Below are 23,428 nucleotides of genomic sequence, written 5' to 3'. Positions count from 1 at the left end.
ATAGAAACTTTATAATTATTGTATAGAATATGTATAAAATTTGTATCATTGTTGTATACAACTATATTTATCAAGAGTGTATATGTATAAAGAATATATTATTGTTGTATAAACTTGTACATGTACTGTATACATATTGTATAAAATGTGATTGTAAAATTATATGAAAAGTATACTCATAAATATTTAATGTATATTATATATATATATATATATATATATATATATATATATTGTATAAAGAATGTTTATATAATATTATTAATGTATATATTTTATAATATTCCAAAGTTTTTTCCTTTACCAAAAAATGAATAGCAAGAGGAAGTCAAGAATTTGATTTGAGAGCCATCGGTTACTTTTGATATATATTGAGAATGAATTGATGAATGTTATAAGACAATGATTTCCGTTGTTACTAGTTTTTGCTGCAACTTTGTTGGTTTAGTATGCAAACACACCTTTTATTGTAGATGTTTATTTCATCAAAGGTGGGTATGAAGTTGCCTTAGTTAAGAAGTGCATTATCTTCAATGTCAGACTTTTCGGCGCGAATTCAAATTTATTCAGACTTTAATGTGGATACCGAACACTAGATGGAAAATCAAAAGAAATATTGATGAAACATATATATAAGCTCATTGTCCGTATTTCCATGGAATATACGTATGGTTTAATGTGGCAGCAAGAGCAGCAAAGCCAATACCATCATAAGTCATTTCAAAAGAAAGTAAATAGAACAATTTAAAGAGTTGTTTTGCCATGAGAAATATTCATTTTTTTGGAATAAATTTTCTATAAATATAAATAGAAATAAATTGATAAAACATTCCTACGAAACAGACTTCTACTTCTTTTTTTCACCAGGAGGAGGAGTATTCTTAGCTAGTGTTTGACTCCAAATTCTCGAATATTTTTGGCAAATTATATTTTGTGAAGTTTTTGTTTGGGCTCAAATTTGCCTAAAAATATTTGACTATTTCAAAAAATATGATTTATACCCATAAGTTCTAAAAATTATTAAAAATACTTATAAATTTATATTCTCGTTTTATAATGAATATGTTCCGTTATAAAATAACCTAATAACACAATTGATAACAATCAACAACAATAAAATAGCAATATAGGCAAGAAAATACATTAATCGCATACTCAAACTTGTCACTAATTCGGTATATTTATAATCCATTGAACACAAATTGCTCTTTTTTCTCAATTTTATCACTCAAATTAGAAGTCAAACTTTTTCAGAGGAGGTAATATCAAATATTAGTTGGAATTAATAAATGATGAGTATTTTTTATAAAATATAAAAGTTTCGGGTAATTTTAGAATTTTTTAGAATTTTCAAATAGTAGAACTTGGCCCAAATACTATCCCCCCCACCCCCTCCCCTAATATTTGGGAACTTGGGATACTTGACAAATATATTTGCCAAGTTATATGACTAAACACCACTTCCCAAGTTTTCCCCAAGTTTTTTTGGGGCCAAACGGGTCCTTACTTTTACTTATCCTCAACCGTACTCGAACCCTCAATTAATGGTAGAGATGTAACCAAACTTGTTAATTAAGTTATCAAATTTATATAGAATATCAAATAAAAATAATTCCATTTTTTACTATTATTATAATTATGAAAATATATATAGTTAGACCCACAAATATAATAAGAATTAAAATCACTATTTGTTAAAGTTTGAGGGATTAAAAGTGCAAATTTGCCACCAAATAAGGATAGAACAAGGATTTATTTCCTAATTTGACTCAATTTGAGAAAACGTTTAAAGTCGTTCAGAAGCTATTTTTATTCCATAAATAACTCTTTGCCTAAACAAAAACTAATCGGGAAACCAAACCAAATAAAAAAGAGATAAAATAATTTGTATATATTCCAAATTCGAATGAATTTAGGAAAACAAAAACAATTATAAATAGAGGCTCTTTACATTGGAAAAAGACACAACCAAACAAATTCAATTGTATAGAAATTGTACAATTATTGTATAGAATATATAGGTATTTGTACAGGTTGTGTATAGAAATTGTATCATTGTTGATAGAATATGTATCTGTATTATAGATGTGTATAGAATATATATTTGTATAGGATGTGTATAGAATATTTATTTTGTATAGGATGTGTATATAATATGTATGTATTTGTATAGGATGTGTATATAATATGTATGTATTTGTATAGGTAGTGTATAGAAATTGTATAATTGTTGTATAGAATATGTATTTGTATAGGAATATAGATGTGTATAGATTATGTATTCGTATAGGATGTGTATAGAATCCATATTTGTTTAGGATGTGTACATAATACATTCACGGTTGTTGTACTCAAACAATCTCCAATTATCCATTTTGTTGTCATGACAGAGGTGTAGAATGTCCTATTGATATCAAGAATTCGATCGAAGAGAACATCTACTACATGAGCATGAATTTATGTTGGTGGAGCAAAGTTATCCATTTCATACATCAAAATATTCGAGAGGTCTTCTTGATGAATGACGTTGATATCACAATGAGTGATATTACTAAGGTGAAAGTGGAGGAACTAACTTCCTTCCGTAATCAGAAACTGTGTTATTGTTGTATAGAATATGTATTTGTATATAATGTGTATATAATATATATTTGTATACGATATGTATAGAAACTGTACAATTATTGTACATAATGTGTATAAAACATGTATCATTGTTGTATACAATTATATTTGACAAGAGTGTATATGTATAAAGAATGTATTATTGTTGTATAAAACTTGTACATGTACTGTATACATATTGTATAAAAAGTGATTATAAAATTATATGAAAAGTATACTCATAAAAGTATATTTAATGTATATTGTGTATATATATATATATTGTATAAAGAATGTTTATATAATTGTTAATGTATATATTTTATAATATCCCAAAGTTTTTTCTTTACCAAAAAATGAATGGCAAGATGAAGTTAAGAATTTGATTTGAGAGGCCATCAGTTACTATTGATATACATTGAGAATGAATTGATGAATGTGAACATGTCAATAAGAGACGATATGTTCTGAAATAAATTTATTAGTAGATGACAACTTATGTATTTTTCGAGTCCTCATAGTTATAAGACAATGATTTCCGTTGCTACTAGTTTTTGCCACGGTTTAGTATGCAAACACATTTTTATCGTAGATGTTTATTTCGTTAAAGGTGGGTATGAAATCACCTTTATTAAGGAGTGCATTATTCTCAATATCGAATTTTTCGATGCAAATTCAAATTTAATCGGATTCTAATGTAGATATCGAACACCGGATGAAAAACGAAAAGAAAAATTGATGAAACATATAATGTAAGTTCATAGTCCGTATTTCCATGGAATAGAACTATAAAAGTATGCTTTAATGTGGCACCAAAAGCAGCAAAGCCAATACCATCATAAGTCATTTCAAAAGAATGAAAATAGAACAATTTAAAGAGTTGTTTTTCCATGAGAAATATAAACTTTTTTCGGAATAAATTTTCAACAAATATAAATAGAAATAAAATTGATAAAACATTCCTACTAAACAAATTTCTACTATTTTTTTCCACTCGGACCAGGAATATTCTTAGCTAGCGTTTGACTCCAAATTCTCAAATATTCTTGGCAAATTATATTTGGGTGAAGTTTTTGGCGAAGTTACATCATGTGTTTGGCCTCAATTTTTCCAAAAATATTTGACTATTTCAAAAAATATGATTTATACCCATAAGTTCTAAAAATTATTTAAAATACCTATAAATTTATATTATCGTTTTATAATGAATATGTTCCGTTATAAAATAACATAATAACATAATTGATAACAATCAACAACAATAAAATAACAATATAGGCAAGAAAATACATTAATGACATACTCAAACTTGTCACTAATTTAGTTATAATTATAATTCATTGAACACAAATTGCTCTTTTTTCTCAATTTTATCACTCAAATTAGAACTCAAACTCTTTCGGAGGAGGTAGTAACAAATATTAGTTGGAATTAATAAATGATGAGTATTTTTTATAAAATAGAAAAGTTTTGGGTAATTTTTGAAGTTTTTCTAAATTTCCAAATATTAAAACTTGCCCCAGATACTAGTTTTTTCTAGTATACCTTGGGATACTTGAAAAATATATTTGCCAAGTTATATGACCAAACACCACTTCCCAAGTTTTCTCCAAAATTTTCAAATTTTTCTTTTGGCCAAACGGGTCCTTACTTTTACTTATCCTCAAACGTGACTCGAACCCTCAATTAATGATAGAAGTGTTTCATTTGACCAAACTTGTTAATTAAGTTATCAAATTTATATGAATATCAAATAAAAATAATTCCTTTTTTTTTACCATTATTATAACTATGAAAATGTATATAGTTAGACCCACAAAAATAGCAATAAGAATTAAAATTAGAATTTGTTAAAATTTGAGGGATTAAAAGTAAATTTGCCACCAAATAAGGATAGAACAAGGATTTATTTCCTAATTTGACTCAATTTGAGAAAACGTTTAAAGTCGTTCAGAAGCTATTTTTATTCCATAAATAACTCTTTGCCTAAACAAAAACTAATCGGGAAACCAAACCAAATAAAAAAGAGATAAAATAATTTGTATATATTCCAAATTCGAGTGAATTTAGGAAAACAAAAACAATTATAATAGAGAGGCTCTTTACATTGGAAATAAACTAACTAACAAATCAATATAACTCATTGTTTGCATTTCCATGGAGTACAACTACAAGTAGAGCAGCAAAGCCAATACCATCATAAGTCATTTTAAAATAATGTAAATAGAACAATTTAAAGAGTCGTTTTTCCATGAGAAATATTCACTTTTTTCGGAATAAATTTTCAAGAAATATAAATAGCAATAAAGTTGATAAAACATTCCTATAAAACAGAATTTTACTACCTTTTTTTTTTTTTGAGTAAGATGAGTAGTATTCTTACTTATTCTCCAACGTGACTCGAAGCCTCAACTAATGATAGAGGTGTTCAACCACCCAGACTTGATAATTAAGTTATCAAATTTTATATAGTATATTAAAATAAAAATAATTCCATTTTCTACTATTGTTATAATTATGAAAATATATATAGTAAGACCCACAAATATAAGAAGAATTAAAATTATAATTTGTTAAAACTTGAGGGATTAAAAGTACAATATCCCACCAAATAAGTACTACATTCGTCCACTTTTAATTGTCATAGTTTCCCTTTTTAGAGTCAAACTATAAAAACTTTGACTAACATTTTACGATGTATTTTTTCATCATATTGATATGCGAAAAATTACAATCTATAGTACTTTTCATATAGTTTTTGAATATCTAAATTTTTTGTTTAAAATATCAAATTAATGAAATTTAATTTTACTATGAAAATTAGTCAAATTAATTTTCGAAAAACGCAACATGACAATCTAAAGTGGACAGAGGGAGTATTGAACAAAAATTTACCTTCTAATTTGACTCAATTTAGGAAAATGTGTAAGGTCCTTTCGAAACTATTTTATTTCCATAAATAACTCTTTTCCGAAACCAAAACTAATTGAGAAACCAACCAAAACAATTCGAATGAATTTAGGAAAACAAAAACAATTATAAATAGAGAGGCTCTTTACATCGGAAAAAAGACACAACCAAACAAATACAATTGTATAGAAATTGTACAATTATTGTATAAAATATATATGTAGTTGTATAGGTAGTGTATAGAAATTGTATAATTGTTGTACAGAATATATATGTAGTTGTATAGGTAGTGTATAGAAAGTGTATAATTGTTGTATAGAATATGTATTTGTATAGGAATATAGGATGTGTATGGATTTTGTATTTGTATAGGATGTGTATAGATTATGTATTTGTATTGGATGTGTATAGATTATGTATTTGTATAGGAAGTGTATCGAATATGTATTTGTATAGTATGTGTATAGATTATGTATTTGTATAGGATGTGTATAGAATATGTATTTGTATTAGATGTGTATATAATACATTCATGGTTGTATAAGATTTTATTTAAACAATCTTCAATTATCCATGTTGTTGTCACAAAGAAGATGTAGAATGTCCTATTGATATCAAAAAAGTTGATCAAAGAGGCAATCTACTACATTAACAGGAATTTATGTTGGTGGGAGCAAAGTTATCCATTTCACAGAGCAAAATATTGGAGAGGTCTTCTTGATGAATGACATTAGTATCACGATGACTATGAATGATGCTACAAAGGTGAAAGTGGAGAAACTAACTTCCTTTCGTAATCAGAAAATGTATTATTGTTGTATAGATATTTGTATAGGATGTGTATATAATATGTATTGGTATAGGATATGTATAGAAACTGTACAATTATTGTATAGAATGTGTATGAAATTTGTATCATTGTTGTATAAAATTATTTTTATCACGAGTGTATATGTATAAAGAATGTATTATTGTTGTACTTATGGGAACTATTTTGTTATGATATGATGTTGGTTCTTTTTTCATCATAGTACGTATCTAGTTACTTTATGATATATGTTAGTTGAATATTTTGTCTTATAATGTTTTAGACGTAATACATACCGTTTCTTTTAACTTTGTCGCAATTGACTTCTTTGTCCTTTAATTTTGGTGTGTACAAATAGAGATTTAAACATGTATAAAGTTGAACTAGTCGATACACATTTTCTACATGACATACTAAAGCTGAGATATAAATTTGCAACCTAAAATAATTTTCAAGTCATTTTTGAGATAAGGAAATCACGCCTCGAAATAATGAGTCGAGCTGCCACGCAGATGAAATTTTATGGACAAATTAAGTTGTTACACGCCTTTTTGACAATTATATTCAAATAGTTGATCTGATCAACTTTGAGATGGAGGAACTGACTTTCTTCTGTAATAAAAAAAGCGTGAAGAAAATCCGTCAATAAGAACCATTTTAATCTCGGAAAGGTCACCCTCAATCAAACAAATACACCAGCTAAAAATAGCAATATTGCATGTGATTGAAACAAAATCGGTTGAATCTCAACTTCTTACATGATTTCCGATGTTACCATTCTTGTTGCAATTAGCGCCGAAATCAAGATTTTTCATTAAGAAATTCAAAATATAAAAAATAAATACATGAAAAGGCCAAAGGGAGTTCAACATTTACTTCTCTCTCTCTCTCTCTCTCTCTCTCTCTATATATATATATATATATATATATATATATATATAAAATATAAATTAATTATATATAAATAATATAATTTTCCGCGTCGAAGGGGATTTGAAACCCCTCAGCCCTGGCTAGCTTCACTCCTTCATGCAACTTTGTTGGTTTAGTATGCCTCAATTCCATGTGAGATTAGCTATATGAATCTCAACTTATTCCACGAGTTCCATTGTTATCATTATTGCTACAAATATCGTTGGAATCATAATTTTTACTAAGGGGTTCGAAACATAAAAAGTAAACATACTAAGAGGTCAAAGATGATTCAACATCTAAAAAATAATTTTAAATATGTATAAATAGTATATTTTCTACTTAAGGGAATTTGAATCCCCTAGCTCGATTCTTGCCATCTCCACCTGTGGGTGCAATTTTATTGGTTAAGTATTCCTCAATCCGAGACAAGACTCAAACCCTCAACTAGTAATATAGATGTTTAATCACTCGACTAAATTTAATAAAGTTATCAAATTTATATAGAAAATCAAAATAAAAGTAATTCCATTTTCTACTAGTATTATACTTGTGAAAATAGAGAAAATGCCATAAATAGTCCCTAAAAAATATAGGAGTAGGTCTAAAAATGGTCCCTTAACTATATTTTTGTCGAATTTAGTTCTTTAACTATTCGAAAACTTGTCAGATTTAGTCCCTGAACTATATATTTATCCAATTTAATCGCTTAACTATATATTTATTGATTTTAGTTCTTTAAGTATTTAAAAACTTATCAGGTTTGGACTCTGTCCATTTTTTTTTACAAATAACTCAGGTTTATACTAACGAAATCCATGTCTCGAGAAATTAAATTCTCTAGCCATTTTTTCGGTTGTTCTCGCTCTCCATTACTTTTTTTTCAAATTACCCTTATGTAAAGAACTTTAACCTCAGCGATTTAAAAAAATATAAGTATAATTTCATTCAATGGACGGTAAAATGAAGCATATTATTGCTACTAATGACTTGAATATGCCAAACTTTATTATAAAAAAGAAAAAAGTTAATTATCCGTTGAATCCAAATTTTGTACTCCAATGACTTTATTGAAAATATATATGTACATTTAGATTAGAAGTGATAAGTATTTTTCTATTTTTAATTAGAATTAGAATAGAATAGAATATTTGGATTCCAGTGTTTTCAAATTAATGGAGTTTCGAAAAGGATAGAGAAAACCAGATCGGAGCAGCTTGTAGCGGGCGGCGCAGCGGTTTCCCTCTCCCAGTCGAATAATTATCGCCATTTTCATCAAACTCTGGCGATTGCAGAGAGGGAAAGAGATGGGTCTGCTCACTCACAAAGTAGAAAGGAGGGAGATAGCATCAGGTGACCATATCTACACTTGGAGAACTGTCTTCGCTTACTCTCATCACGGTCAGTCTCAGTCTGCAACCCTTTTCACCATTTCAGTTGTTCGTTGGTTTGAGCACACGATGAATGGTTTGGATAGCCAGCCTTACTGTTTAAAGTAGAACACATTTTAAATTTTAATAAGTAATTCTGTACAGTAGCATACGAGCCTTAGATTAGAGAGATGATTGGGGAAATACAAACAGCCTTCATTGTCAATTGTGAATGAATTTGGCAGATGGACACAATTGAAATCCACAAAAAAGTTGGAGTGTTATTCCTCTTTGTGGACTTCCTTTTCCTGAGTAATTTCTCATTCTTGTGGTGGAGTTTGAGGAGGGTAGGATGTACGTAAATTTTATCCTAACTTTATGGGTAGAAAAGTTGTTATCGATAGACCCTTGGCTCAAAAGAAAAATACTCGATGCAAGGAAAAAAATGATAGCAAAATAGCAAGATACAATACAAATGAAGCAACAAATAGTAATATACATTGAAGAATAAGAAACTATGTGATTACTAAATAATGCTATTAAAAAGGAGAAGATGAGAGGAGGAGGCTTACCCCCGTACCTCTCCCACACAAAGTGTCTTTGTGACAACAATGGACTACCTATTAACCTTTTATCCTAATCATCATGTCCTCATTTAGCTAAAGCTATGACATGTCCTGTCCAATCACCTCACCCTAGTTCATCTTCAACCAACCTCTACCCCTACTAATTCTGGCTACAAACAACCTCTCATGCCTCCTTATTGGCGCATCCTCACACCTCCTATTCACATAACTGAACTATCTCAGCTTCGCTTCCTTCATCTTGTCCGCCACGGAAACCACTCTCACCTTACCCAATATAACTTTATTCCTAATCATATCTATTATAGTATGCCACATCCTAATCTTTACTATCTTCATCTTCTGAATGCAGACGTTCTTGCCCGACCAACTATCTGCCCCATACAACAATGTTGTTCTAACCACCATTCTGTAGAACTTACCTTTAAGCCTTGGTGACACATTCTAAAAATAATGTAACGGACATTAACAAATCTTGAGGTCCACGCCATTTTGGGGGTGCATGTGCATAAAAATTGAGAACTCACTTGTATTACAGGATGAACATTTCTTCAATTTTGTAACATTTTTATTGTATTTGCAGAAATGAATGTACATCAATCTGTGATTTTTACTCCAGCTTTTACATCACACCAACATTACTATGCTTACATAAATTGTCAAAACTTCATAAAGGGCTTTAAAAAATTTATTAGTCACACCTAGGATTTGAACTTGACTTAAAGGCAATTTTTGAACCCCTTTCCCACTACACTAGATTCTTTTCTCAAGTCAAGGGTACTCAACAGTTCATATATAACTAAAGAAATGTTTTTAGCCTATTTCTGCAATACAATTTTTCGGAAAGGTGATTCAATTGATCTCCCTTCGCTCCCTTTAGCTTCGCCACTGCCTCCAATATGTTCCTTGCTATTGATATGGAAACAATCTTAATGTGTTAGGCTATTCATTTAAACTCATTTGCTCCCCAGTTCAACACATATGGAACTTGTCAAAAATGAAATCATACTGCTTTCATCTAGACAAACATTTGGATCTCCTACATTGCTGAAAATAAGATTGATAAACTTGCCTTAGAGAGTATATGGTGTTCTATAATCTCAGTGGTCCTTAGCTTTTGCACTTGAGTCGTTTACAACTTTACGAGCGTATTTAACTTCGTTTAAATCGTAGTGGATTAAGCATAAGAAAAAGAAACAAGCGATCACACAATTCTCGAGCTGCTTCTGAAAATTCTATTATTTTACTTTTTGCTAAGATGATATTTTTGTAGTAGCACTATACCTCTATATACTTTGGACAATTTGGATAGAAAGAAAAGTAGATTACTTTTTTTTGAAACTGAGAAAGAAGAGTAGATTATTGAGGGGGAAAGGCCAGTAGTTTAGTCAATTACTATGCATATAAGATTTCTGTGGTGTGGGCCCGCTTAGCTCAGAGGTTAGAGCATCACACTTGTAATGCGTTTGAATAACTATAAGCGAACCCTTCTAGATGTTTTGGCTGATATTATTACCAGTATTCGATACTGGGTCATTCATAGCCCTATTAGCGCTAGTAGAGTAGGATTGACCCGTAATACAGAACCTCTAGTCTTGTCTGAAAGCCTCAGGCGAATATGCCCATGTAAAGTTCAGATATCTTCAAAATTAATTTAGGAGAGACTTTGTAAATGACAAAGAAAAACATCCTGAAGCTCATGGACTCTCTTTCAATTATAAAAGGAGCCAGCCGGATACTCTTGATATATTCAATACCTCCTCGGTACATTTGTATCAACAATAAAATTATCTACTGATGAAAAAGATAAAATTCAGCAGTAGGAAATATCTGATCCGCGTGTCATGTTAATACTCTACATCACAGTGTTAACATGCATGTCTCGAGTCTTGCATAACGGGTCATTATGAGGAAATCACTCTAATTTCATCTTTGATGTTGATATATTACCATGATAACACTTTCTAGTAAGTAGTGGATGAGGCACAGTAAACGTTATCTCCTGTTATTTGTTTTCTTGTCAGACTGTCAGTCATCTATATGTCAATATGTATTGCAACCGAATTGAGCTATTCAACCATATTTAGTGATATATATTCTGGTATCTGATCAGTAGCTGGTGTCACTTGACAAAGTATTTTTGAATGTCTGAAATTCATGAACAGGAATCTACGTTGGTGGAAGCAAAGTTGTTCATTTTACGCGTGACCAAAATGTTGTTTCAGGAGACCCAATTCTCTTCTCTGCTCCCTTAAATTGTTCGTCAGCTTCGAGTACAAATGTGTCTTCAACCTGTACGAATATTCCTGACTGTGGATTTCAACAAAAGGAAAGTGGGGTGGTTCTCTCTTGCTTGGATTGTTTCCTGGGTGAGGAGGGGTTATTGTACCGCTTTGACTATGGAGCCAGCCCTTCAGTTTTTCTTACTAAACTTCGAGGTGGGACATGCACTACTGCACAATCAGATCCTCCAGAGGCAGTGATCCATAGAGCCATGTACTTGCTTCAAAACGGTTTTGGAAGTTATGATGTCTTCAAGAATAACTGTGAAGATTTTGCCTTATACTGCAAAACAGCTCTTCTTGTTCTTGACCAAGGAGCTCTTGGAAGGAGTGGTCAAGCTGCCTCTGTTATAGGTGCTCCTTTGGCAGCTATTGCTTCGTCGCCTCTGAAGTTATTCATGACAAGTCCGGCTGGCTTAGTCATAGCAACCGCTGGAATGTATTGTTTGACTAGGTATGCAACAGATATTGGTGTGAGGACTGATGTTACTAAGGTGAAAGTGGAGGAACTGACTTCATTCCATAATTGCAAAAGCTCGAAGAAACGCAAAAATGAGAACCATTGTGATACAAGAGAGGTTACTCTCAATCAAACAGATACACCAGCTAAAAAGCTGCGAAGATGTGATTGAAGGAGTTTGAGATTAGTTTTTGTAAATAGGAGGACTAGTCTTTTTCCAGCAAAATGATATTTCCTGTTTAGTCATGTTGATTGATTTGCTAAGCTGTGAAAATGTTTATCTTGCTCTTCATTTCCGTTTGTTTAGAGTAAAAACAGCCAATATAAACTGAGGACCAATAGGCAACAAAGTTTAATTGCATTAATTTGTTGCTCTGAGATGAATGCAAACATTCTCACAAAGAATAATTTCTAAAGCAAGACTTCTAATATTAAATTCTAGTAAATACTAGTATTAAGAAAATAATGTATTTAAGAAGAAAAGAAACAATAACTTTATTAGAAAAAAAAACATTTTTGATCCAAAAGTAATAATAGGAGTATTTTTGGATCAAAATATTGACAACATTGATAAATTTGAACCAATCTGTTGACAAGAAGGGATTTTTGGTTTTACAAAACTATTAACTGGGGTATTTTTGTTAAATTTCATATAGTTTAAACTTTGAAGGCATTTTAATCCTTTGTCATTTTAAATAGGCATAATACATAAATATATCATTTAACTTGGTTTCAGGTGACATCTATGCACAAATAAGTAGACACTTAAACTATTCAAAAGTTGAATAAGCAAATACATGCGTCATATGTGACATAATACACGTAAGATGCACATATGATGTCATGTAGGACGTGGACTACTACGTAGAATGCCACATAGGACGTGTGTGTCTATTTGTCACGCCTAAAATTGGAGGACATAAATGTCAGTTGAGTCTAAGTTAAAGAACACATATCTTTTAAAAATATGAATTGGCTCTTGAAATTAGAGTTACTAAATATAGAAAATGACGTGTTTGTTTTAAAATAGACAAAAAATAATTGGCAATACATTGTGTGTAGGGTTAAGGTTACCTATTACTACAAGAATTATTCAATTAATTAGAGTTACTTTACTTTTTATTGTGATTAAGTGAGATTAAAAAAAGAGTTAATGACTAAAAATATGGATTAACAATCATTTGTCAAAAAGAAGCTGAGATGAATTTCCCCTCTACGGCTCAGCGGTCCCACCACCCCTACCCATAGCAGCCAGCTATCCTCCTGTTTTCGTGAGTCTCTGTTTTCGTTGATCAAATACTCAGACTAATGCGATATTAATCGCCATATCCATTTCATTCAAGCTTTTTTCTTCAAATTTGTATTGATTTTTTTTTTCTAACGGTTGGGTTGAAAGTATTGTTCGATCCATTTGGATGGCGAATTTGTATGTGAGGGCTGCTCCAACGACGGATCTGAATCGGAATACTGAGTGGTTCACGTATCCTGGAGTTTGGACTATTTACATTTTCATTCTGTTGTTCTCATGGCTAGTTGTGCTGTCTGTTTTTGGGTCCTCATCAGGCATGGCCTGGACTATGGTCAATCTTGCTCATTTCCTTGTACGTATTAATTTTCTCTAATTTTTTGTGTTTTTGAAACGATTTTAGGTATTGATCTGGTTTTGGAATATGCGTTTATGATTAGTTGACTGTGTTTTGGTTTTTGAGATCTGGGATTTTGGGAGGGAATGGATCTTAGACTCTCTTTCTGTTGGAAGAGCTGTATGATAATATTGATAAACCTATCTATGGCTACTTAAAGCCCAGATATTTGTTTTCTGCTTCCAATTTGATTGAATTATAGTTCATTTTGGTAAAGTTGGTGACTTGTGACCATGAGGTCATGAGTTTGAGTAGTGGAGACAACATTTTGTGTAAATGCAGGGTAAGACTGCGTATAATAGATTCTTTGTGGTCCGGTTTTTCCATGGACTTCGTATATAGTGGGAGCTTAGTACACCATGCTGCCCTTTATAGGTCATTCTGGGACATGTATAGAGGAACTTAGTGCACTAGTCCTTTACAGGTCATTATGGTACATGCATATGGTCCTTGTGATTTCTCAAATTTCACCAGTCTTGTGGTATGAGGAATATATAGTGAGTCAGTACCTTTATTCTTGGGAATATTTTTCAAAAGAGATATTTTTTGGCTAAATTAAAACCTTCATCAGTGTATGAAATGTATCATCATCCATTATGGCATTAATACCTTTCCCTTATAGTGGTTTAAGCTTTTCTTGCTTCCCTTTTGTAGCAATAGATTTCACTTCTGTACTCTGTTATATTCTTCTGGAAAATATTGAGATACTTAATACCTAAGAAATGTAGTAGGCACTCATTTGATTTTCCTTTTTGATGCTAAATTTTGATATTTCTATAAAATCCTGAAAACTACCAGATGACATAGCAGAGTGGGGAAGCTTGTTGTGCACCTAGCAGGCTTTTCTGTCTCATTTGTGCATAACTTCTCTTGTCTGTTTTCCTTCAGGTCACATATCACTGTTTTCACTGGAAGAAGGGAACACCATTTGCTGAAGACCAGGGTATCTACAACAGATTGACATGGTGGGAGCAAATGGATAATGGCAAGCAGCTTACTCCCAATAGGAAGTTTCTGACAGTTGTTCCTGTGGTGCTGTAAGTATTCATTTCATTGTGTAAATCATTGGTTGCAGCTTTCGGCTGTGATGTCAGCAATAGGTTTGTGCTTGCAATGATAAGAATCCTGTTATGGTCCCCTGTTATGGATCTAGTTATCGGACGCTGCAAGATAAAATTTGAAGTTTTCTTCTTACGACCTATGGTGTTGGTTCGTTAAGAGAGAACCTGCAATCTCTTGAGTTAAAGTACTCAAAAACTGAAATTACTTTTCTGCTTTCATTTCCTGAGACAAACAGATAGTTTAAATACAACACTTAAAAGATAACTACCCCAGAAACTAGGACATGACTTCCTAACATTACTGGAATGAAAAACTGCACTATTATAGGAAAATAACTACTACTAAAAGGAAATAACTAATGCTGTAACTATTGGATGACTAAGGAGTGATAACATTACTCTCCTCCTTCAAATCGCGCTTGTCCTCAAGCGCTAAGTGCGGAAATTAGTATTTCCCTCCTTTTCAACAAACTCTTCCTCATCGTCTATATAGTCAATCTAGAATAATTTCTTGCATTGATGACCTCGGGTGAATGGTTCATGACAATTGAAACAAAGTCCCTTAAGTCGCTTTTCCTCCATTTCAGATCTAGTCAGTTTCTTCACAAATCTGGCATGTTGTTGAGGTGAGAAATCTGCTGTCTTAGATTTGCAAGCATCTAACGATTGCGAACAAACAGGTTGTTCCTTGCGTTCATAAAGTTGAGATAAACTCATTGCTGTAGCCAAATCTGGAGGATTATGCTACTCAACCTCAATTGCTATATAATCAGTAAGACCATTGATATAAAGTTCAATTTTTTTGCGATTGAGTGAGTGTACCAGCCCGGGAAATTAACTGCTCAAACTTTTCTTGGTAATTTGTCACAGACCCAATTTGGCATAACTTAGCCAATTCTCCCAATTTCTGACTTCTAATTGGTTTCCCAAAGCAAAGGTTACATTGACGTTTGAATTCATCCCAAGATGGTTGAGGCATATCTATCTCTAGTTGAAGAAACCAAAGTTGTGCATTGCCTTCTAAATGAAAAGAAGCAAGTCCAACCTTTTTTTCTTCTGGAGTTTGTGTCGAAAGAAGTGTTCACATCTGTTCAACCATCCCAAAGGGTCCTCTTGGCCATTAAATCGTGGGAAATCCAACTTTGTATGTCGAGGAATGGTGAAACTTCCTCCTACTTTGCGAGTGCATCTAAACGAGCATTTATTGCTTCCTGCCTGGCCAAATTGGCTGCACGTTCTTCGTGGAACAAGTTCACCAATTGTGTTGATGTTGAATTTGGTCTCCCATAACTCTCGTCTCTGATACCAAGTTGTTATGGTCCCCTGTTATGGATCTAGTTATGGGATGCTGCAAGATAAAATCTGAAGTTTTCTTCTTACGACGTATGGTGCTGGTTCGTTAAGAGAGAACCTGCAATCTCTTGTGTTAAAGTACTCAAAAACTGAAATTACTTTTCTGCTTTCATTTCCTGAGACAAATAGATAGTTTAAATACAACACTTAAAAGATAACTACCCCTAGAAACCAAGACATGACTTCCTAACATTACTGAAATGAAAAACTGCACTATTACAGGAAAATAACTACTACTAAAAGGAAATAACTACTGCTAAAAAGAAATAACTAATGCTGTAACCATTGGATGACTAAGGAGTGATAACAAATCCACGTGTTATCATTCATGGTATAACAATCAATGCATTATAGTTCCTCATGACAATCCCAAATCATAATCTCTGTATAAGTAATCAAAGAACTAAGCAATTCCTTAATGTCGTGGAGTAAATAATGGGGTACTTATTTACACTCCTACTGAACTAAGCCTATATTATAGAAAATATGTGTATGGAGGTTGTAGCAGAATGGACTTGTGAGTGTCAGCCAGAATAAAAGTTTTTCTAACACAAAATTGGTAGTATGGGGCTTAAGTTAGTTTGGGAATTTGAGGCACACGTCACTAGATTGAAGCCTGCTGTAAACCAAGTTTGGTATTTAAGTGGAGAAGAGTAGAAGGACAGACCATTATCCACCAAGTACTTTCTAAACTCTGTTTTTGTGTAGTTACTTAAGCCTGGATCCCTTGTAAACTTTTTGGTACCTTCTTGTACTATTTTGAAAATAAAGTACTTTGTCTTATCCACGGAAAAACCCATTATTAACCGAGTATTGAAGTAGGAAACAATGGTTTTCTCAGTCATAGGAAAAGTTAGTTAGAGTCTTTGAGTTAAAGAAGTGAACTTATTGACATTGGTTTAGCTGTATGAGAGACTGGGTTGCTTTTCTTTATTGATTTCATTCTCCAGTTCCAGAGAATTTGAGGTCTTTGGTGCCTTAATTTGATGTTGACCTATATGTAAGTCAGATGTTCTAAAAGGAATTCCCAATAATATAAGCACAAAGGAGTTGTATGTAAAGCTTCGTCTATTGTGATACAGCGAGACTAATCAATAATGAGAGAGGATTGACTGCTGTGAAACAGCATAGTGTCTGATGGCTAGTTTCTGTAGCAGACCAAGCAGTGAGTTCTACTGTAAAAGGAAGGAAGTGAAAAATGAAACAGCATTTGATATTCATTGACATCTGCTTAAAATGGAAAAAAAGAAGGAACCTAGAAAATCTGCAATAATGGACTGTAAGGGAAAATATTTTGGACCATGATTGTGTTGGTTTCTATGATAACATTTTCCTGCTAAAGTTGAGATCACCTTAGACCTGTTAACACAAGCATTTTTGATCTAGGACTGGATAATATTGAACTAGAAAAGGTACTAGCAAGGGTGTCCACCAAAAGTTTGGGACTGAGGCATAGTTGTTGTTGGTTAAACTATCTGTCCAACTGGTTCTATATGAATTGCCGGACTTGTTATCAAAGGTGAAAAGCGCAAAAAAGCTCTAAGGTCCGTTGGGGCTTTAAGCGTTAAGTGCAAATAAATTGTGGACATTAATGAAAAAAGGTGCAAAGGGAGAAAAAAATGCAAATATATATGTTTAGTCCAAACCTTATTTTTATAAACATGAATGATGAATGACAAATATATAAACAAAGAAATTTGAAAAAAGATTAATATAAAGTGAACTATTAATTGTTTAGTGTCACCTCTTCAACAGAGGCTCATTGACAAGGTAAATTATGCCGTAGAACCTTGATGACGGCACTGAAGCACACATAAAGCGAGGCAAAGTGCTCAACACGTTTTGAGCCTCGCTTCAGGGCTTAAGTGTGCCTTTGACAACACCGTTACAGGAAAAAATGATGAGAAACTAGTAATTTTGTATATCTTCGTCGTAACACTCAACAAGTGTATGCAATATAATTGTGCTGAAAGCATTCTTGCAATAGATTCCTAGTAGTTTCTCCAACAGAAAATTATCTTAATCTGAGGTAATCTTCGAGACCTAATGCTATAAACATTTTTTGGTGGAAGCCGTATTAGAAACCATAATATTAAATTAAGTAATCCGATAACCTATCAGTTAAAAGAATATATTTTGATTTGGTTGTTATGAGATCTTTTTAGCTTGATCTTTTATGACTTCAACACATTATCTATGTTAAACAAGTGGTTTGTTCGATTTATGTATATGTTAGGAAACATAGATGTTGGTTCCAATCTACTTTATTATGTGGTGAAAGTCAAAATATAACATTTTAGCGAAGTGTTCTTGGCACATTATTGGACAAAACTGCTCTACTATGTTTATGTTCATTAATAAAAACACGCTCCTACGTTGAAATGTAGAAGTGCAATGTGTTTCGGATTCAGATCTACTTATGCCTCCACGAGTGTGGATGAATGATGGTCTGGATATCTAAATAGTGCTCATAATGTGTTTGCGTATTACTTATCTATGAGAAGAAAAAGAGTTTCATCATATTGCTTACTGGTTCTGCATGAAACTTTTTTCCCATCTTTACAATGAACTGGAGCTCTCATGTGATAGCTTGTTCTCTGATAAAGTTAATATAGTTCTAATGGTGTTGATAGGACATGGATTGTTTGCCATTTGTCTTGTCTCTGCTAACAGATACACCAGAGTCCCTCTTTTTCTCATTTCCTGGAGAAAAAAGATACTTCAATTTAATTGATTCGTGTTTGTTTAACACGATTTCACCTTTTGCCTTTACAAATATGTTCTAAACTTGTAATACTTGCTTCTTTGAATAGGTACTTGATAGCTTCTCATACAACTGACTATCAACACCCAATGCTGTTCTTCAACACATTCGCGGTTTTCATACTGGTGGTTGCTAAATTTCCCAACATGCACAAGGTTCGAATTTTCGGGATCAATGCAGATCAATGAACTTCTACATTCAATTTGAAAATTTTAGTTCAACTTTACTCAGCTGTAGTATTTGATTGGTTTAACAATTTTGAGTAAACAGGGAACTCCTGTACAAATGCAACAACTTCAAAGGGTGAAATTATATATTGTAAAAAATTAAGAGTTGAGAACAATATTCTGCAACTTTGCCTCCATATTCTATTGAACTACTATATCTTTTTTATGTTAGATTACTAACTCTTTTCTTACCTAAATTTTTTAAAACCAAAAGCAAAAGTTGCAGTTGGAAGTTCAAAGAACCTCAAAGTAGTTGTTAATGAATTAATGAGAAAAGTTTATATAGAATTTGTTGAAAATGTGAAGGGAAGTTCTAATAGGGTTAAAAATACTCTTAAAACGATGTGAAATTGAATAAAAATATACTTTGTTAATAATTTGATCTAAAAATGTCTGTGATGTCAATGATTTTGGTCCAACAATACCCTTACTACAAATACTTTGATCTAGAAATATTTCTATTGTTACTTAATGGATCAAAAATATTGTTTTCCTAAGTAATGTATTTATACCGTAATTATAAAAATTACTATGAACTCAAGGATGTAGATTATAATTTCTTTTTGCATCCATCTCTATTTAAAACATGCACAAATTAGGTATGGAGTTAGAAGTTTATATAAAAATTCATCGAATTCAATAATTTTTTCTTTTATATTTAGCTTTTTAAATTGAACATATATAAATTTTATGTTTAGAATTCAATCGTGAACACTTAAAATTTCCCTAATTTAGCAAGAATTTTGCCAAAATGATGTTTTACCTATGTTATTTTACCTTTTTAAATATTTTTACCCTTTTAACTTTAATACCTTTTAATTAAAAAATAGAAAAAATCAGTTTATTTTAAAATAAAAAAAATATCATAACTTTTTTAAATTTCTGGCCAATTCTGGCAAAATTTTCTAGCCATTTAGTATTACCCAATTTGAAATAAAATTAAAATCTTTCGACTCTCTCTCACAAAACTACGTGCTTGAAATGGCTAGAAAATTTGGCTAGAAATTTAAAAAATTTATGATATTTTTTTTATTTTAAAATAAACTGTTTTTTTCTATTTTTTAATTAAAAGATATTAAAATTAAAAAGATAAAAATATTTAAAAAGGTAAAATAATATAGATAAAATATCATTCTGATCAAATTTTGACCAAATTTTCTAGCCAAAACAAATTTTCGTATTAAAATCTTTTGACTCTGTCTCTCACAAAACTACGTGCTTGAAATGGATAAGGATCAATTTGGCACAGAAAAATAAAAACAGTAAATATGCGTTTGTCTTATTTATTTATTATCCAAAAAAGAAAGGGCCATGCAAAATTTATTTCTACTCTTTTCTCAAAGTTCATGTACAGCCAGGGTTTAATTTGAAGTCGTCGAGTCCCGTTCCCACTGCTTGGGTTTGGGGGTGGGGGGAGGTTAGGGTACTACAATAATAAATGATAATTTAAAAGATAAAATAAAATTACTTTTAATTTTGAAAGTTAAAATATGTCACATCAATTGAGACGGAGAAAGTAAATAATAATACAACACTTAAAATTTGATATGATATATTTTTGTATTGTTTCTTTTTACAAATTAGATTCCGTATGGAGAGAGTGGTACGGGTAACGGGATAAGAGGAATTTTCGATTTTCTCTTGTCCATGTAATTTATTTGTTTGGTCTTATCGAAGAGTGTAATTACTTTTCCTCAAATTACATTTAAATATATTGATCAAACAAATATGTTAAATTGTGTAATTATATTCAATTACGCCTAATATAAATTATAATATAACTTTTCCAACCGTTAACGAAAATTTTAACTCCATTATCATTTATGAAGATACTTCTTCTCTCTCCATTTAACATTTTTATTTTAGAATTTATCATGAATTTCCAACTTTATTTTAATTTTATCACAACCATATTTTAAATTTAATCTCCTTTTTTTTTTATTTTATAAAAAAGGTGTTCTCGGTGGAAAAGAACTCTTTTATATCTCTCATTTTTTTAGAGATGCTAGGTAGAGATTTTCTCTATTATATCTTTTATTTACCACAAAGATTTCCCCTATTTTTTTTTTATTTAGGTGGAGTTTTTCTCTCAATAGTTTTTGTGTTTTTTATTAATTTTTTCTAATGTATGGATCACTTAGTCAAATTATATTAAACATTATTTCTCCGTTCCATTTTATGTGACAGTTTTTAAATTTCGAGATTCAAACAAACATCTTTGACCGTAATTTTTTATTAATCTTTTAAACATTTTGAATTATCAACTATTGTAACTTATAGTATTTTTTACGTTGTTTACAAATATATAAATTTCATTTTAAAATGCACTTCTCATCAGTTAAACCGTTTAAGTTTGACTGAAAATTTATACACAGAATTATCAAATTTTTAAATAAAATATATATATATTTGTAAACTACGTAAAAAGTAATCCAAATCACAATAATTGACCATATATGAAAAATTTACGGTCAAAAATAGATTCGTTTAAATCTTGAAATCCAAAGAATGCCACATAAATTGAGACAAAAAAACATAATTCTTTTATTATAACTGTCTTTCTTCATATGATTTATCACTTCAAATTTATAATTATTAGCTTCCGCGTGACGTCTAGATTATTTCGATCCTTACATCTTCTTCACCGACCCAACAACATTACATGTCATGCAAGGGACATATACTTGTTGCATGCTGCTTATAATTAAGTTTGTTTGTCTTTTTTTTTTTGGAAAAAGCCAAAACCAACCTTTAATATTCCTTTATAAATTTATCCATATTTCTTTTTCTTTTCTTTTCACAATTCATGACTTAATTTCTTTAGTTTATAATTCTCAACCATGGTTTTCAATAAAGAAATTGCTCGTTTTGCTGTTGGTGTTATTGGTTAGTTTATTATTATTTGGTGTAATTTCATTTATTCCTCCTTGATTTTTCTTTTTAAGATCATAATAGTTAACTTGAGTTTATTTTGTTAATTTTCAGGGAACATCATTTCACTCATCTTGTTTCTCTCACCTTTGTAAGCTTCAATATGTTTCTTTTTCATATAAAAAAGTTTTAAAAATACAATATCTTTTATGTATCATATATTTTTTGATGAATTAGATTTACGTGAAATCACTAGCTATATCATTGCATCTTCATATCATGAGAGTAGACACTAGGGGCAAAGCTAGTAAAGGCCTAAACAGTTCATCCGAACCTCCTTCTGCGAAAAATTATACTGTTTATATATGATTAAAATTTTTGTTTATCTATATGTAATAAATGTTAGACCCCTAAGACTTTTTTATATATTTACTTCTTCATATTTTGAATTTCTCAATGAAAATCTGAGTCAAATGCAATGGAACCTCCCTATCTAAAAATTTACTATGACCTTTTTTTTAATACAAAATAATTATTTCATTCTGAGTTTATGTGACACATATTATTTGAGGAGTCAAACATTTTGAATTAGTGTTGTATATTTATTTTAACTATGATGATGGATAACTTTTTACGTAGTTTTCAAATATCTAAATTTATTTTTTGAAAATTATTTGAAGAGTTTTAATTTTTGAGCAGGCCAACATTTTATCGAATATGGAAGAAGAAATCAGTAGAGCAATTTTCACCATTTCCATATCTTGCTACATTTGTAAATTGTGGTCTTTGGGTACTCTATGGAATACCACTTGTACATCCACATAGTATCCTAGTTGTGACAATAAATGGGATAGGACTTGGCATTGAAGTGGTGTACCTTATGCTGTTCTTGTTGTACTCTGAAAAGAAAAAAAGGATGAAAATATTTCTCATTATTATTGGTGATATTATTTTCTTGGGTTCACTTGCTATACTTGTTCTAACCCTAGTTCAAACACACAAAAAAAGATCTACTATTGTGGGATGCATTTGTATGGTGGGCAACATTTTGATGTATGCTTCTCCTTTGGCGGTCATGGTAAATATGCCTCCTTTTATTATTCTCTCCGTTTCAATTTATATAATATAGACAACTTCGTGTTTCTAATGAAATATTCTTTGAAAATTTGCACCATTTTTTGTAGAGTTTGGATTTGTTTCGATCGATCTAACATATTATTGTTCTTTTGCTTTGGTTATCTTACTATTTTTGTTGTCAATATTTCTATTTTCTTAGTATTTTTATCGTAGCTTCTTTCACGTTGTATTTTTTTAAAATGTTTTTCTTGAGTCAAGGGTGTATCAGAAACTATCTCTTTACCTCACACGATAGTGATAAAATTTGAGTGCATGATATCATGGGCAAAGATGATTAGCTTAAGAGGATTCAAAATTTTGAGTTTGAATTCTAGAAAAGGCAACTTATACTAAATTCTAGATGAACTTTTTAGACATATTGAGTAAAAATCTTAACATGCATACAAGTTTTTAACCAAAATTACTGAATTTTATCGAATTTATATTAGAAATCTAACTTAAG

General features: G+C 31.0%; 3 protein-coding genes across 6 annotated transcripts in view; all 3 read left to right on the top strand.

Moving 5' to 3' along the window:
- Positions 1-19,096, top strand: part of LOC125861830 (uncharacterized protein C119.09c-like) — a 436,566-nt gene extending 417,470 nt beyond the window's left edge. For all 3 annotated transcript variants that reach the window (XM_049541711.1, XM_049541709.1, XM_049541710.1), the window contains exons 2-4: positions 13,315-13,531; positions 14,462-14,610; positions 18,801-19,096. In XM_049541711.1, the coding sequence (XP_049397668.1) occupies positions 13,346-13,531; positions 14,462-14,610; positions 18,801-18,939 (474 nt within the window). In that variant the 5' untranslated portion in view covers positions 13,315-13,345 and the 3' untranslated portion in view covers positions 18,940-19,096. The remainder of the gene's footprint in view (positions 1-13,314; positions 13,532-14,461; positions 14,611-18,800) is intronic.
- LOC125861822 (protein LEAD-SENSITIVE 1-like) lies at positions 8,386-12,229 on the top strand. Of its 2 annotated transcripts, none has more exons than XM_049541702.1 (2): positions 8,386-8,635; positions 11,414-12,229. In XM_049541702.1, the coding sequence occupies exons 1-2, from the start codon at positions 8,542-8,544 to the stop codon at positions 12,100-12,102; spliced, it is 783 nt and encodes a 260-aa protein (XP_049397659.1). In that variant the 5' UTR covers positions 8,386-8,541; the 3' UTR covers positions 12,103-12,229. The 2 variants fall into 2 exon arrangements, with proteins under 2 accessions (XP_049397659.1, XP_049397658.1); XM_049541701.1 differs by having other exon boundaries at positions 8,390-8,635; positions 11,354-12,221.
- A 2,722-nt stretch (positions 19,097-21,818) lies between the features above and the next one.
- Positions 21,819-22,978, top strand: LOC125862900 (bidirectional sugar transporter SWEET4-like). The gene is made up of 3 exons (XM_049543023.1): positions 21,819-21,864; positions 21,964-22,000; positions 22,549-22,978. Exons 1-3 carry the CDS (start codon positions 21,819-21,821, stop codon positions 22,976-22,978), a joined length of 513 nt encoding a protein of 170 aa, XP_049398980.1.
- The last annotated feature ends 450 nt before the right edge of the window (positions 22,979-23,428 follow it).

The sequence above is a fragment of the Solanum stenotomum genome, chromosome 4, assembly GCF_019186545.1.
Source record: "Solanum stenotomum isolate F172 chromosome 4, ASM1918654v1, whole genome shotgun sequence".
Taxonomy (NCBI): domain Eukaryota; kingdom Viridiplantae; phylum Streptophyta; class Magnoliopsida; order Solanales; family Solanaceae; genus Solanum; species Solanum stenotomum.
The sequence above is the reverse complement of the archived record's forward strand: the minus strand, read 5'-3'. Positions and strand labels throughout refer to the sequence as shown.